Raw genomic sequence first — 15,735 nt, forward strand, 5'->3', positions numbered from 1 at the left:
GTTAAACATAATCTTAGACAGAATGCAATATACATGCATTCAGCCTGCTAGCTGAATTAATAATTCTAAGGTTTATCAATTAAATGGAACAAAATTTAGCATTGATACCATCTAATCTACTCTTGAACCTTTAACATACCCTTTTATTTATCAATAAATCTATAGAAGAATTTAAAACCTTTTTCCTTCCTTCAATTTATCTATCTATCTTAATACTAATTTTGACTTAAAAATAAATTACCAATAATTATTAAATTTTAAGAAAATAAAGTTAATTATCTTCTTAAATTTATTCCCAATAATTCTTTTATCAAAACTACGATATAATCAATCAATATATAACAGCTTAATTGATTGAATTATAAGCATTAAATAAAGGCGTAATAATAATAATAATAATAATAATAACAATCAATGCTAAATAATAACAATATTGATAAATAAAATAATTTTATATTTAAAAGTTTTTTTTTAAACTTTGACTAATTTTTGCTTCTGCCCTAGAATTAAAAAAACAATCTAAATGAGTATTAGTTGAAAATATACTTTTAAGATTGCATAAAGCCTAAAATTTAATACCAGAATTGTCAACACGAAAAAATAATCATGAGAATTTGATAAATTATCATTGATTAATTGGTAATAAGTTGATAGATAGGAGAAGACAATAAAAGTAGAATAACAAAAAAATTTTAAGTTTAAAAAAATAAAACAAATTCAAAATTGCAGAAACTTGCCTTTGAAACTTATTTATTAATAGTAATAAATTGATACAATATCTAAAACTAATAAAAATAGCAATGATTATTAGAATTTAGGATTTGATTAGAAGAAAATATTTAATCAATTAAATTATCTACTATCTATTTACCAATCTATGTATTCATCATCTATCCATCCATCCATTCATTCATTTATCTATAATTCCATCTATCAAAAATAAAAAATAAAAAGAGAATAATTTAGTGAAGTTGAAATTTTAAAAATATATTAAAAATATTTATAAACTAAACATAGAATATATAAAATTAATATTTTGTATTTGCTAACTAAATTATATGTGCATAAATCTTCAAATTCTTACCATTCTTATTTTTGTCAGTCAGTCAGTCTATCAATCAACATCTGTCTAATTCAATATTCTTTCAAATTTTTTTTACAAAATTATAATCTCTCAACCTGTCGATCAGCTAAACAATATCCTGGTTAGTTTAATATTCTTTCAAATATTATAAAAAAGCTATAATTTAAATATATTTTTTTAAAGCAGCCAGTCAAGCAAATTAAAGCTATTAAATATGTTTGTTTTTATAATATAAATTTCTTAAGAGAGGCCAAGTTATCTAAAAAATAAATACATTTATTAATCTTTATTGTTTTTAAAATCAATTTAATTCATATTTTGGTAGTAGATTTTATTCTTTTATCATTACTAAGTTTTATATGTATAATTTATAGAATTTCTAAAGCAAGAAATTTGTATTGTGAAAAAATGAAAAAATCAAATTAGTTTTAAGAGAAATTTTTAAAGGTTATACAAAGGTAATTTTTTCTATGTACTTATTTTATTATTTAAGATTAGTAATCTTTTTTCAGAAAACTCATATTTAATTGCTTTGGTGATTTTAAATGAACATATGATGCATAAAAACAAAGTATTAATCAATAATTATTTTTTTTATATTTTAAAATAAATTTAAAATATTTATAAAACTGGGTGCTTGAAGAACTTAAAAATGTAAGTTAGCTTTAAATGTATTATTTTACTTTCAAAAAATATTCATAAAGCGTTACTATTAAAAATCAGTTATGAAGTTGAGGATAGACAAATAGATTAATATTTGATATCGAATAGTATACAATATTTGTTATTGATTAATAACGTATTTTTCAATTTTTTACAATACTGTTTAGAGTAAGGTTTTATTGATAAAAAACTCTTTTTACTTTCTTTTTACTGAATAAATAAATATATAATATTAATGCAACATTTTTATTTTGTTTTAACTTTAGAAATTGATAAAATCAAGTTGAAATTAATATTCTTTTTATCATTCGAGCTAGCTCAAATATATGTGAAATAACAAAATAATTATAAAATAAAATATTTCTAGATCATTTTATAATGAAATAACATAAATTCTTAAATTAATTTTTTAATATAAATATTTACTGGTTGTAATTGCTAAAAATATAAATTTTAAAAATAGTCAAAATTCGAGATTTTTTTAGTAAAATTCATACAGTTCTTAATAATTACCTAAAGCCCTTTACAAGAATACTACGTAAAAAATATCATTTCATTATGTGCAAATCAAAAAGGCTGGATTTTAAAGGGTAAAAAATTAACTGAGCATTTACTTTTAGACTTCAGAGAGTTTGTTTTATCAAATACATAAATTGTTAACTTATATTTAATAGAATATATATAATTTGGTAATTAACTGTAAGTAAGAAAAAAAAAAATCATTTAAATTTAAAACTCTTTAGAATTAATTAATTAATTTATGCACCGCTGCTTAGCTTTTTTTAATAAATTATATCAAATCTATTTTTATACCAGAATTAAGATAATTATTAATCCCTTCAATTAATACAGATTATTTTATTTATATAAAAAGACTGGCTGGGTTTACAGATAAAATTTCAAAAGCTAAGCGATTGATTAAAGAACACAAAAAATTTTCAAATGAATAGATCAAATACATAAATCGCTGATATAATAAATTAATTAAAAAAACTTTTACTTATTCAGCTTTTATTTAATAACTTTAACTTGATTTATTTACTATATATCTATCTATCGATTATGGGTTGCCATAATGCTAAACCTTCTAGTTCCTCAAGAGATTTAACTAAAAAAACAAGTAGGCTTTCTATTGTCACTATGGAGGTTAAGAGAGCTAGTAAAAATGCTTACAAATAATCTTAAAAAGCAGATGGTTTTAACTCTGTTGTTGACTACACAATGACATTAAAATAACTACAATTTATGAGAGAAGGCTTGTAAAATATGCCTGTTATGCCTCCTCAAAAAGAGGGCTAAGATCCTCTTACACAAATCCAAGATAAAAAAATCATCTAACGCCACCAAAAAGGACTACTTAGCAGCTTCAAAAGCTCAAAGTTATTCCAAAGAAGAAAAACCCAACTCACTTCAACTACCCAAACAAACTCTTTAAATGGATCTTTTACTTCGAAACAATAATGAAACTTGGAATAAAAAGTTAAGACCAAACAATTAAAACTAAAATATTCAACCAATTATTTAATTTTCTAAAAGTAATATCACTAAAATCTTATCGTATCATAATAATATTTTTCAGCTAAGCAGCAAATCTTCTCACTAATATAATTCATCTCATCTAATATATCTCTAATTATTAATTTATAAATAAATAAATAAATTAATTAATTGATCAATTAATTTACTTACATAGTAACTAAACAATTAATTAACTAAAAGCCTAATTTATAATTAATGTAATAAAAAAAATAAAGAATATTAAACATAATCTAATAACCAATTAATTTTTCTCTATAGATTCAAAAGTAAAATAATCACTCATACATTCTCTATTTATAATACCTTAGTTCATTAGCTAATATACTAAATTAAGCATACTTTCATTATTTCTATTTTCATTCATTCTATGTTATATATATTATTTTTTATGTCTTTTACTTCATAATGTAGCCTTCTAAATACCAATAAAATTATTTCTAGAATACAAACTTCATAGATTCTTATTTTTTTATAATTAATTAATATGCTCAATAAATTTATGATTGTTCTTAAGTGTATATTTGTATTATATAAAAAGCCTAAAATAAATAATATCTATTAACAAATAATAACCCCTTAAAAAAGATAATTTTCTTTTTTTGTTTTGTCTGATTTCAAAGAAAGTCGATCTATTGATCTATTTGTTAATTATGCGAATTAAAATAAATTTAAACAAAAACCTATTATGTAACTTAAACTTAAAAAAGCTAACAGTTTCATTTTTAAATAATTATCGATTGACTTTTGTTTAATTTAGGTATTTTGAAATGCAACTACATAGATGAAATAGAAGAAATAAACTCAATTTACATGCTTTTACAGAATTCATAAAAATGAAATTTGAGCTAGTTAAGTTAAGTGGTTAATGTAATTAAAAATATTGGCCGCTTTACTTTCTTAGATGAAATGATAATTATCATACTCAAAAATTCAATTATTAGTATTTTTAATTGAATAATTGCTGATAATTGTTTTATAATTACTACAAATTTTAAATGTTCTTTATTAACTCTATTAATTAATAAATATATAAGTATTAAACTTTTATCTAATATTTTGTAGCCATATAAACTCTTTCTTTTCTTCAAACAGTTTTTTAATTGGCAAACATGTGGAATTTTGTTTGACAAACAAAATCTAATTAATTAATTTTATTGTGTAATTTAATAAATTAACAAAAAGAGCTCTTAGATCGAAAAAAAAATTATTGATTATTAACCACAAAAAGAGGATTCGTAATTTATTTATAGAATAATAGGCATTCCACCATAATATATTTGGCACTGATTAGAAAGCTTTTTTTAAAATAAATTGCTTTAAAAAAGGATAACGTAACTTGACTTTCTTAGAAATATTATCAAAATATGTTTTTAAATTAGTGTTTTCTTTTATTTTATAAAATACATTCGTGGATTTCATTTTGCCTAATAAGATAGCTATATTTTATTTAAAAATTTCTAAGTAAAAATCCAATAATTAAAATTAGTACAGAAAATTATTTTAAACTGCAAAAGTTTTTGCTAAAATATTACAAATTGTTTAAAAATGATAATAAATTTAACTTTTTTATAAAATTCTCAATTATAAAGCTGCATCTTTATAGAAAAATTAAATGCAAAATGATAAATTTTAACAATCTCTACTTATTTATTTTGTTCTATAAAAAGTAAACTTAAACAAAATTTGAAATTATATAAATTAAATAAATAAATTGTATATAATAAACCTCTATTATATTTTATATTAATTTTTATTTCACTTAAAATTCATAAAAAATGTAATCATTTTCTAAATAACAATTAAAAAACTTTAATAACTTTATTGATTTATACAAAAAGTTAAAAACTAATGACAATTATTTATTTAATATAGAAAAATGAATAAAAAAAATAATAATAAAAAAAGCTTATTTCTTCAAGTAAACTTGACACTGTATATTTTTTTAAATATTAAAATGATATTTTTGTTACCATTTTCTGTAAAGCAGTATGGCTTTTAATTGTAAGAACTTTTATTACATTTAAATTCACATGCAAATTTATTATATGTATTATCATAATTAAAGTAAATTCAATTAATTTATTTATGTTAAAACCCTTATAATTAAATCTTAATAAAATTTTCACAATACTATGAATCCAATACCCTCGAAAGTAATAATTTAATTATAAGTAAACATGATAGCTTTTATCAAATAATGAAAAAAGCTTTACAGCTAATAATACTTCATTAATTCTATAACAAATTAAAATTGCTTCATATTTCTAAAATAATTGTTTTTTTAGATAAAACTGATTAATTATTATTAGGTAGTACTAAGAATAAAACACTGAATTTAATTTCATATTCACTTAAAACCTTATCATCTAAATTAAGAAAATTTTATGTTACTTACAAATAATAATAATATGAGTAAAATTACATGTTTAATAGATCATGAATAAAATTTTACCTGATTTATAAATGACAGAAAAAAATAATACTTTGATATCAAACAAAATCATTAATTGCTTCATTGCTTGAATAAAAACTAAACAATATATGGTTTTATTTTAATTTTTCTGTTGGACTTTAACTATTAAAGTAAATTTTGAGATAATAAATATTAAAAGCATATACAGTATTTCCTCTAATTTAAGTGACTTCTAATTTAAGAGACCGTTCTAATTTAAGAGACATTATATTTTACTACCTTCTTTAATTTAAGATACAATATTATTTTAAAATAAATGAGGAAATACAGTAATTCTTTATGTAATCTGCTTTTTCATCCTTAAAAAAAATTATTTTAGAATTTTATTAATCTAAATTTTGTAAGAGATGGATTTCTAATTCAAAAAATAGTTGTTATTTCTTTATTTTTTGTTTGTATGTTTGGTGTATTGATTCTATTTAATGAAATTTAATTTGAGTCATTTATTTGAAATCATTAAAATAAAACACGAATCTATGTAAGTATGTATTTATGTATGTGTTTGTGTTTGTAAAACTTATTATAATATAATACTAAATATATTTAAAGTAGAAGAGAATTTTAGTTATAAGAATGCCATCATTATTATGAATGATTTATTTATTTCAAAATAAGATATTGAAACTTTCTAACGTAAGATTTTGGTGGTGGGAACAATATTTTGTTAATTCGTTTAGTACATTGTCAAACGAAACATTTTATTTTAGTTATCTTAGAGTTTTATTTGAATTGACAAACTCGTTAAGACTACCATTAAGCTTTAATTTATCATCGATATCTTTATAGAAGGATTTCATTTAATTTTAATCGCAGTGAGCTTACTCCTTTTTAATGCTATTCATAAAAAGTTTGAGGAATTACTACTTTTTAGTTTCAAAATGTCTCTTAAATCTCTCATACCTAACATATTCATATATTTATTTATATTGTAATTAATCTTTTTTATTTTCATTGTGTTTAGGGTTGTTTCTCATCAGATATTACCCTAAAAAGATACAGGGATTGAAACGCTCTCTGACTTCTTCAGGCTTTTCCTTATGAGCTTCTACTTCTCTACTTAATCTCTCTAAACCTTCTAACAACACAGGAAATAATCTCTCAATTAAATACAAATCAAAATTTTCTTTTTTTCCTTATAAAATGATTTCTTCTTTCTTAAAAACATCAAGAGCAACTTAAAAGTTGACGCTCTTTAAATCATTAGCAAAATTATCCTAAATATCGTCCATCTTAAAACTAACGCTAAGAATTTACTATCTCTTATAAACTAAATATTGTCTTTTCTTTTAATAAATAGGTATTTTCTTTGGTTTAATGTGAATTAAAAGAAATAATTAGCCAATCTTTTTTTGATTGCAATACTTTATATTTATTAAAAATAAGCTTTGAAAACTATTTGATTTTATTAATGAATGCATATACAAAAAGATATTGATTGATGTTTTATAATCTAAACATATAAGTTATTTTTTTACAATGATCTATCAATCAATCAATCATTTCTAATTTAATTATTTATAAATAATAAAAACTTAAAAATTATTTATTTCTTTATTAAATTAATTGATTAATAATTAATTTACTGCTACTGATTTTTCAGTGAGTAAATTACTAGCACAAATTTTATGTTAGCTAGAGAGCTGAATAAAACTCACTAATATGAGAATAAATATATATATGAAATTCCTACCATCAAAAGAAAATTTATAGTTATTACTGGAAAAAAGTTATCAAAAATAAAAACTAATCATTCATTCTTAATTTTTAATTGCTGTTTGTGTTAAATAATTTTGTTTTTTGTTTAGATTATTTCTTGAATTTTAAAGAATAAATTTGTGAATAAATGCTTTTATATGTATTTATATGTATGATTTTATAAATTTGTATACGAATAATAATTAACACAATAAATTTGATATTTTTTTAAAATAAAATAATATTTTATTATATTTTAAATACTTTTTGTATTCAAACTAATGTAGGAGTGAAGGAAGGAGTTAGTTAGTGATTTAGTTTTTTATTTATTTTGTTTAATGTTTTTTATTATATTGAAATAGTGAGTCAATTAATCATTGATTGAGTGATGTTTGTTTTTGTTTGGAAGAGTTAGTAATTTTTTTAGTAGTTTAAATTGGGTTATAGAGACCGTTTTTAAGCAGTCTTACTTATTTTTTTGTTTTCAACCAGAATAAAACCAGGAGTCTTGTAATATCTAATTTATAAATAAATTTGAGTTATTATATATTTTGGTTATTAAGCATTTTAAATTTAATTCAATATTAAATATTCATGAAATGAAAAATAAATATTTATAAAATGATTAATTACTTCATAGCAGTCAGGTCTATCAGATGGATTGAATTTTAGGAGTTTCTTTAAGAGGTTAAGACACTTTTCGCTCACGTGATTAGGTGGATCATAAACGCAGTTTCTGATCTTTTTAAATAATTCATTGTCTGACATACCTCTAAAAGGGAATTTGCCACATAGTAATACATATAAAACAATGCCAAGAGCCCATATATCTGCTTTTTTACCACAATAGTCTACCTTAGAAACTATTTCTGGTGCCATATAAGTTGGAGTTCCACAGAATATCTTTAGCTTAACAGCAGAGCAAATACTGAAGCCAAAATCAATGATCTTTATGTTTTTGTTTTACTCATCTACGAGAATGTTTTCGAGCTTGATATCTCTATGTTCAATGTTTCTCATGTGGCAATAATCTATACCACTGACCAACTAATGAAACATTATCTTTGCTTCTGACTCCGATACTCGTCTATCTACTCTCTTTTTGAGGTAACTATTTAAATAAAATTATAATTTATTCATATAGAAAATCATTAAGGTAATTTAATAAAAATCTAATTTTGAAATGAATAAAATATATATAAATAAAAAATACGGGAAAGAAATTGATAATTTTTTATACAATTCAAAAGATTTTTATGAAAATAATATTTCATTTTTTAAATTATTTAAAATAAAATATAAATTAATTGAATAAAAAAATAAATGATTATAATACCTATGCAGTGATAGCTTAGACAGACACTCCATGACTAAAACAATCTATTAAAAAATAAATTTAATTTATTAATTTTCACTAATTATAAAATATTGATTAATAAATTAATTAATTTATACGGTATTCTTGTCTTAGAAGGCATAAGGCATTTTGATAATATTAGGATGAGATAATCTTTTCAAGATAGAAATTTCTCTCTTTACATTTCTCATCTTATTTGGGTCAGTTAAAGTAAATTTTTGATATATCTTAAGAGCATACGTTTCTCCGCTGTTCTTATCTACAGCAAGCTTTACAGTTGCATAAGCACCTTTTAAAAAATAAATATATGAATTATAATAATAGAAATTTAATTAAAATTTAATTAAATTCTGATTAGCAGCAATTTCTTTCATCAGCTCATTTTTAATTTAAAAACTTTTTAAAAACAGCCACTAGTCAATTTTTATATTAAAGCTCAAAATTTAATTTTTACCTTTTCCAAGCTCGCCTTCTAATCTGAATTGCTGAATATTTACGTTGGTATCAAAGAGGTCGTTTTATTAGCAGCTATTCTACTAGCTGAAAGTGTTATGATTGTTATTATTTCCATGAGGTGACTGAATTCCAGCGCTATCAGGAGCCATATGGCGTGCTTAAGGTAATTGAATGTTAAAGTTTTATGCTGTAGCATTTTAATTTATCAAATTTTTCTTAGCAGGAGTATTTGCTGTGTAAGGTCTATATTGTGGTTATGCCTTTTCATATTCATAAGTTTGTTGCTCATTTTGAGCTTTCTTAAAATTATTTTTCATGCTATTGATGAAATTATTTTGATTATCCTCTTATTTTGTGCTTAACTTGTTATTTTAGAATGGACTGTTAATCAAACTCTGAATTTTGTTCTATTGCTACTGTTATTGCATGTTAATATTTTTTTATTTAAGCACAGTGTCTTCTGTTTTAACAGGAGTCTTTAGGTTAATTTAAGGTGTTTCTTAATTGTTAACACTTTTCTCACGAACTTTTTTTTCTGTGCTTAATTCCTCATTTTAATTTTTACTCTGTATGTTTATCAGTTTTTTAACAGGAGTTTGAAACTATCTGGGATTCGTAGTGTAATTATTTACGTTCCCGAAATTATTTTAGTTTGAGTCATATGCATTGTTGTTAAATTAAATATTATTATCTCTATTACTAGCACTGTTGCTTCTTTTTGGATACAGGTTAGCATTTATATTCTTGATTTTGTTTTAATTTGTAAAAGGTTTCAGCTTTCCATTTTTGTCAGATGACAAATCAACAGTTACTTCTTTAGGCTCTTAAGCATATTTAATAGAAGCGATATATTCGTGCTACTTCTTACCAAGGAGAGTATTTTTCTTTTCAGAAGAGGATTTATTATTCTAACTAGTGATAGTAATTATGTTTTCATTAATTTAATAAGTTTTATGTTTAGAATCATTTCTTCTATGCTAAATATTTATTTTTAAAGATAATTATTTATTTATTTAGTTAAGATTTGTAAATAAAAATCAATAAATTCATCAATAAATAAATAATCAATTAATAAAATATATTATTTTTGTATGACTAACTAAATAATTTGTATTTTAATGATAATTTACTGGTGTCTGTTCGATTTGGCTGCTTGAGGATATTGTAGTGCAATATGAATTGACAATTTTCTGTTTGTTTTGTAATAATTTGATCTCTAAATGATCACTTCTCTCTCTTTTGTGATTTAAGATACTTTGTACTTTTTCTTAAATTTTGTCCACTCTTTTAAGAGAAGCAGTATTTCCAGCTTTTTTATAAATAATATTATTCATTAAATGATTGATATAGATTAATATATCTTTCAAGTAAATTTTCTTTCATTAATTTCAATTTTTTTCTATCAAAATATTGACTAAAATATGAATGAAATAGCGAGTAATAAGTAATTATATCAATAGTCTTAGCTTAAATTTCATCTAAAATTCATAATTTTTACTCATCTCAATTTAATATATGCTAAAATATTTTCTTTTTTAACTCCAAACCATTTTTGAAATTAATCTTCAAACACAAATTTTTGTATTTTTGGCATTTCAAACACATTCATTAAAATGAAATTAAAAAATTATGTTTACTGTAAACTATTTTTTTGACTACTGGCTCGTGATATAGTTTGTTTCCTGAATGAGCTCCTACTGATGAAAAGTCATTGAATGTTTTTTAAGTTTTTTATTTCAAAGCTATATTTTGAATGTGCCCTTAATCATATTATGGAACTTCTTCAGGATCAACGAAATCGTCTAAATTGATTTGTTAACCGCCGTCTAAACTGCCCTATGATTCCCAAGGGTTAATTTTATGATTCGAATTGATGTCATTAACTCTTGCTGAAAACATATAATTTGAATTCTAAGCTTGCTTATTTGCATAAGTTCCAGGACTACTTTAATAAAAGTGCTACTATTGTATTGGTTGATTCTACATAGATTCTTGTTTGCGTTAGTATGCCTAACATATAATCGATTCTATTTCATGATCATCACCCCTAATTTCTTATTTTCTAATATTCAATTTTATAATTAATTAACTTGCTAGTCTTTTTAATGTAATTGCTTACGAAAAATGGAAGTCGTGAATACTATTACTCCCTCTATACTTTGAAGATTCTGATTATCTGTAATTTTGAGCTAAATAAACTATTTTAACAATAATTGCTTTAAAATACCATCACAAACAATAAATTAAAGCTTTAGCTAATAGATACAACAAATAAATGATTATATTACTTGGTTGCTAATGCTAATTCTCTTGATTTATAATTTAAATGTTTTACATTTTTGACTATCTATCTTATTTCTTATTTTTTGTTTTCTACTTTACTTTAATTCCTTTTGAAATATAAGAGTGCTAAAATGTTATTCTTTAATAATTTTTACTAAGCCCTAATAAAAAAATAAAAATAATAAGCAAGCCTCATCGATCATCTTTTAATTAATACAAAAGAAAATAAATAAATAAGCTATTTTTGTGGTAACTCTTTAATTAATTTAATAGGAAACTCCTTTAGTATCATTAAATAATTAAAGATAAAAACACATTAAAAATTAAATTACACTTGATATTTCTATTTAGATTAAATGTTAGTCATAATTATATATTAAATAGATTTTAAATATTCTCCGCTTGTTGCAATTGATTAAAATTTATTTTCAATCAACAGTATCACAAATGCAAACAAACAAATAAATACCTTCAATTTTATTTATCAATAAAGGTAATATCAATTTGAAAAACATTTGTTCAGTAATTTAATTATTTTTACATTAAATCTAAATCAACAAAGAATGCAATTATTAACAAATATATAATTTGTCCTCTGCCAAAGACATTTAATTAAATAAATAAATAAATCAAGGTAGAAAATAATTCCTTTAGTTAAATAAAATTTATATGTTTATATCTCAGTAATACTTATTGCTAATCTAATTTTTTTCTAATAGTCCTTTTAAAAATGTAATATTATTGAGTCTTCTTTCTATTAAGGTCACATTTAATCAATGTAAAAATAATAAATAATGCAATTAAATTGTAAAAATTATTTATATTTTGTCTATTTAGATATTTGTAAAACTTGAAGTATATATAGCAAGCTTTTTTTCTTTAAAAAATATTAAAAACAATAAAACTGTTATTAAATAAACTGAGTTATATTAAAAGCATTTTTATTGAATCAAAAATCTTTGAATTATTTTAAAATTTTATTATTTTTAGAGAAATTAGAATTAAAATTAATATGATTATATTAAATAAGTATTGGCAAAGTAACTCTCTCAAAATAATCCTGCTTTAAAATGAAATAATTTAAAAAAAGATAATTTTTACTATTTTTGGAGTAGGGTTGAAATTAATTGATAAAAAAGAATGTTTTGAAATAATCATTCTTAAAAATAAACAAATACTTTCCATTAAAAATATAATTGTTTGTTGTAAATAGTTATGAATATGAAAAAAATATATAATTTATACCAAATATTTTATGGTAGGTTAGAATTTAAAGTTAATATTTGCTTGCATGATTATATAACAGATAACATAGAGAAAACTCAAACACTTAAATCTTTTTCTTTTATGAATTTTAAAATAAAAAATTAAATTAATCTGAATGTTTAATTTTTATTAGTAAATTGATAAGAAGATAGATAGATAGATATATGGATAATATGCTAATTTTTGATTATACAAAAGAAATATTTACAATACTTTAAAATAAATTTATTTATTATTATAAACGAGAGTTATTATAATTATTAGACTAATTAATGTACATTTTTAATGATTGTTATTTTTACTTCTTTAATTATTAAATTTCTTTTATTCAATTATATAAAGCCAATTAGAACTTAGGCACTTTTTTATGGCATTAAGTGCAAGGTGATAGAGAGTTAATTGGTAAATTTTAGTAAGAAGAGTTGTTAATTAAAAGGGTTGTTGATTGCGATTTTTTGATATCTTCTTGCTTTAATTATTATTACAAGATTTCTTTCTATTAAATTTAATCTTTAAGCACATTACAGAAATTTTGTTTTTTTATATTTTCTATTCTTCTCGAATTAAGTTTTTGCAGATGATCTTCATTTTCGATGTTTTAGAATTTTTGGCGAACTTCTTTTTCCTCCTTCTTTTTTTCTTCCTATTTTCAATTTATATAAATAATTTTATGCAATAAATTTTATTTATTAAATTTACTTTTGCTTAGATTAATATTTGTTCTTTTTGTTTAATGAAGCTTTCGTAATCTTATTTCTTCTTTTGCTTGATTTGTCTTAATAGTTCCTTCTCCTAATATATTCAAAAAAGTAATATTATACCTTTCAATAAAAGCTAATTCATCAAAACCATTAAATATTCAAAATAAAGTAATCATTCTAATTACAAAATTTACTAAATTCTTTATTATAAATTAAATTTATTATGATTGTTTGTTTGTTTATTGAGGATTTTTCTGCAAATAAAAAAATGTCTAGAAATAATTTTATTGAAATTTATAATAAAATAGACAAAAATTTGGATTTTTATGAATCAAAAAAACCTATAATCAAGCTTAGGTTTTTTTTAGCATTTATTCTTTATTTTCAATACAATTTTATTTGAGCTGAATAACCTAAAAAAATAAGAATTAAAATTTTTACCTGCTCAGAATACTTTGAAACTTGCTCTTATATTTTTTTATAGAAAAGCTATTCTTAATCTTTTTGTTTATATTTTTGCATGTCTTGCTCGATCTGCTAATTGAGCAGTTGTTCTCTATATTCTACAACAGTTGGAACAAATTTATTTTACATGCGAGTTCTTTCATATTGTACTTTTGCTTGGAGTTGTTAGTTCCTCTCACTTTCCTATCTTTGCTTTTCAATTTAATTCTTTCTCTATATTTCCTTTTATTCTATTTGTTCTTTTAATTACTATGAATACATTTTAATTTTTTAGATTTTCTAATTCTTTATTCTCTCCAATTCCATTTACTTTTCTTATTCGAATTATTTATTCATTTTCTGATTATATATAATATTTTCTTATATTTTATCTTACTTTTTCTATTTATCTTCTTCGTTTTTTATCTTTACATATTCACCATATTACCTTCTTACTTATTCCTATTTTTATTTCGTTAACTCCTTAAATCTTATTTATTCATCATTGTATTTCTAGTTTATAGACTTTTAATCCAAATAATCTTTTTCTTTTTCTTCTTTTTTCCTTTACTATTTCTAATCCATCATTTTTAAATTAATGCACTGATCACAACACTCTTTAAGAGGAGTAAAGCTTTATCTATATTTAGCATAGGCTGTTGGAGTCAAACTCCTATTTTGGCGCACATCTCCTGTGCTGTTGTGGTTTTCATATCTTTTAGGAGTAGCTGTTTAATGCTATAGCTAGTCGTTAAGATATCTTTACATAGTATTTGGAGTCATGCTTCTTTCATAGCCTCCTCCACCATTCACTTATCTATTATTCGAAGAATCCCTCACTCTATTTGGAGTTTGAGGCTATGAATACTCTTGTTATCTTCCATTCCTAGTTGAGAAATTTTAAAGTTACGAGTTGTAGTTTTCATCATCATCTCTTTTGTTTATATTTATAAAGCTACTGTTTTTTTTCAAAGGAGTTGAGACTTAATCCACAAACGCAGATACGTTATTAGATTATTCATTAGTACCAACTTTGAAATTTTGATCTAAATTTATATTGCTCGCACTTTTATGCATGGATCTGTCTTGAATTTTATCTAAATAGAACTTCATAGTCTCTTGATTATTATTCAAGCAACTTTAAGAAAAATCTGTAACAGTGTTGGAAAAATTATATTTTTTAAGAGGACGTTTTGTTTCAGCTTAAATCATCATTCCAGCTTGGAAATGATCTCTAATATGTTCTCTTGTATTATCAAATTACCTCTTTCTTCTAGGTGTTTTGGATCTTTCGGGAGTAGCTTTCTAAACTGGCGTATTAGACCTATCTTAATTGCTAATATGCTCATTTTGCTAATTTATAGGGCTTTTAGGCCTTCCGCTATGGTCTAACTAACCACTCTTTATATCAACATTATTTAGCTTATAATCATAAAATACGCTGGAAGAAATTAAAGTTGGATTAGTATATTCTTTTGATTTCTTTCCATTTGTGTATGGCGAATGAAATATTGTTGAAGGGTCTTTATTAGGAGTTTCTAAATTAGTGTAAATAACCCTTCTTTAAGTCGGAACAGGAGACCTACTGCTCATAATTACTCTCTTCCTATTAAAAATTAATTAGTATTTTATTTTGTATGCTGTTTATATGATTAAATATTATTTCAATCAATATCTCTCAATTTGTGGAATAAATCTATAATATTACGCGAATTTTTGTCAAATTAAAAAATATTAGTTTAATCGACCAATAATTTTTATTTTTTAAAATTAA

General features: G+C 22.1%; 4 protein-coding genes across 4 annotated transcripts; 1 reads left to right on the top strand and 3 right to left on the bottom strand. All coding sequences in view use genetic code 6, as the record gives it.

Annotated features, from left to right (window-relative positions):
• Positions 1-2,809: 2,809 nt before the first annotated feature.
• On the top strand, positions 2,810-3,211 carry TTHERM_00011870 (hypothetical protein; the record flags this gene model as incomplete). The annotated part of the gene is made up of 1 exon (XM_001008266.1): positions 2,810-3,211. The coding sequence occupies one exon, from the start codon at positions 2,810-2,812 to the stop codon at positions 3,209-3,211; it is 402 nt and encodes a 133-aa protein (XP_001008266.1).
• Positions 3,212-6,364: 3,153 nt separating this feature from the next.
• On the bottom strand, positions 6,365-6,988 carry TTHERM_00011880 (Dpy-30 motif protein; the record flags this gene model as incomplete). The annotated part of the gene is made up of 1 exon (XM_001008267.1): positions 6,365-6,988. One exon carries the CDS (start codon positions 6,986-6,988, stop codon positions 6,365-6,367), a length of 624 nt encoding a protein of 207 aa, XP_001008267.1.
• A 950-nt stretch (positions 6,989-7,938) lies between these two features.
• TTHERM_00011890 (Serine/Threonine kinase domain protein) lies at positions 7,939-11,685 on the bottom strand (the record flags this gene model as incomplete). Its single annotated transcript, XM_001008268.2, has 9 exons — positions 11,556-11,685; positions 11,387-11,465; positions 10,905-11,329; positions 10,398-10,576; positions 9,266-10,244; positions 8,910-9,100; positions 8,791-8,834; positions 8,088-8,565; positions 7,939-7,971 (listed from the first exon to the last, which is right to left on the bottom strand). The coding sequence occupies exons 1-9, from the start codon at positions 11,602-11,604 to the stop codon at positions 7,939-7,941; spliced, it is 2,457 nt and encodes an 818-aa protein (XP_001008268.2). The 5' UTR covers positions 11,605-11,685.
• A 1,459-nt stretch (positions 11,686-13,144) lies between these two features.
• On the bottom strand, positions 13,145-15,554 carry TTHERM_00011900 (hypothetical protein; the record flags this gene model as incomplete). The annotated part of the gene is made up of 3 exons (XM_001008269.1): positions 13,145-13,459; positions 13,516-13,608; positions 13,959-15,554. 3 exons carry the CDS (start codon positions 15,552-15,554, stop codon positions 13,145-13,147), a joined length of 2,004 nt encoding a protein of 667 aa, XP_001008269.1.
• Positions 15,555-15,735: the final 181 nt, after the last annotated feature.

The sequence above is a fragment of the Tetrahymena thermophila genome, assembly GCF_000189635.1.
Source record: "Tetrahymena thermophila SB210 genomic scaffold scf_8254803, whole genome shotgun sequence".
In the NCBI taxonomy this organism is placed as follows: domain Eukaryota; phylum Ciliophora; class Oligohymenophorea; order Hymenostomatida; family Tetrahymenidae; genus Tetrahymena; species Tetrahymena thermophila.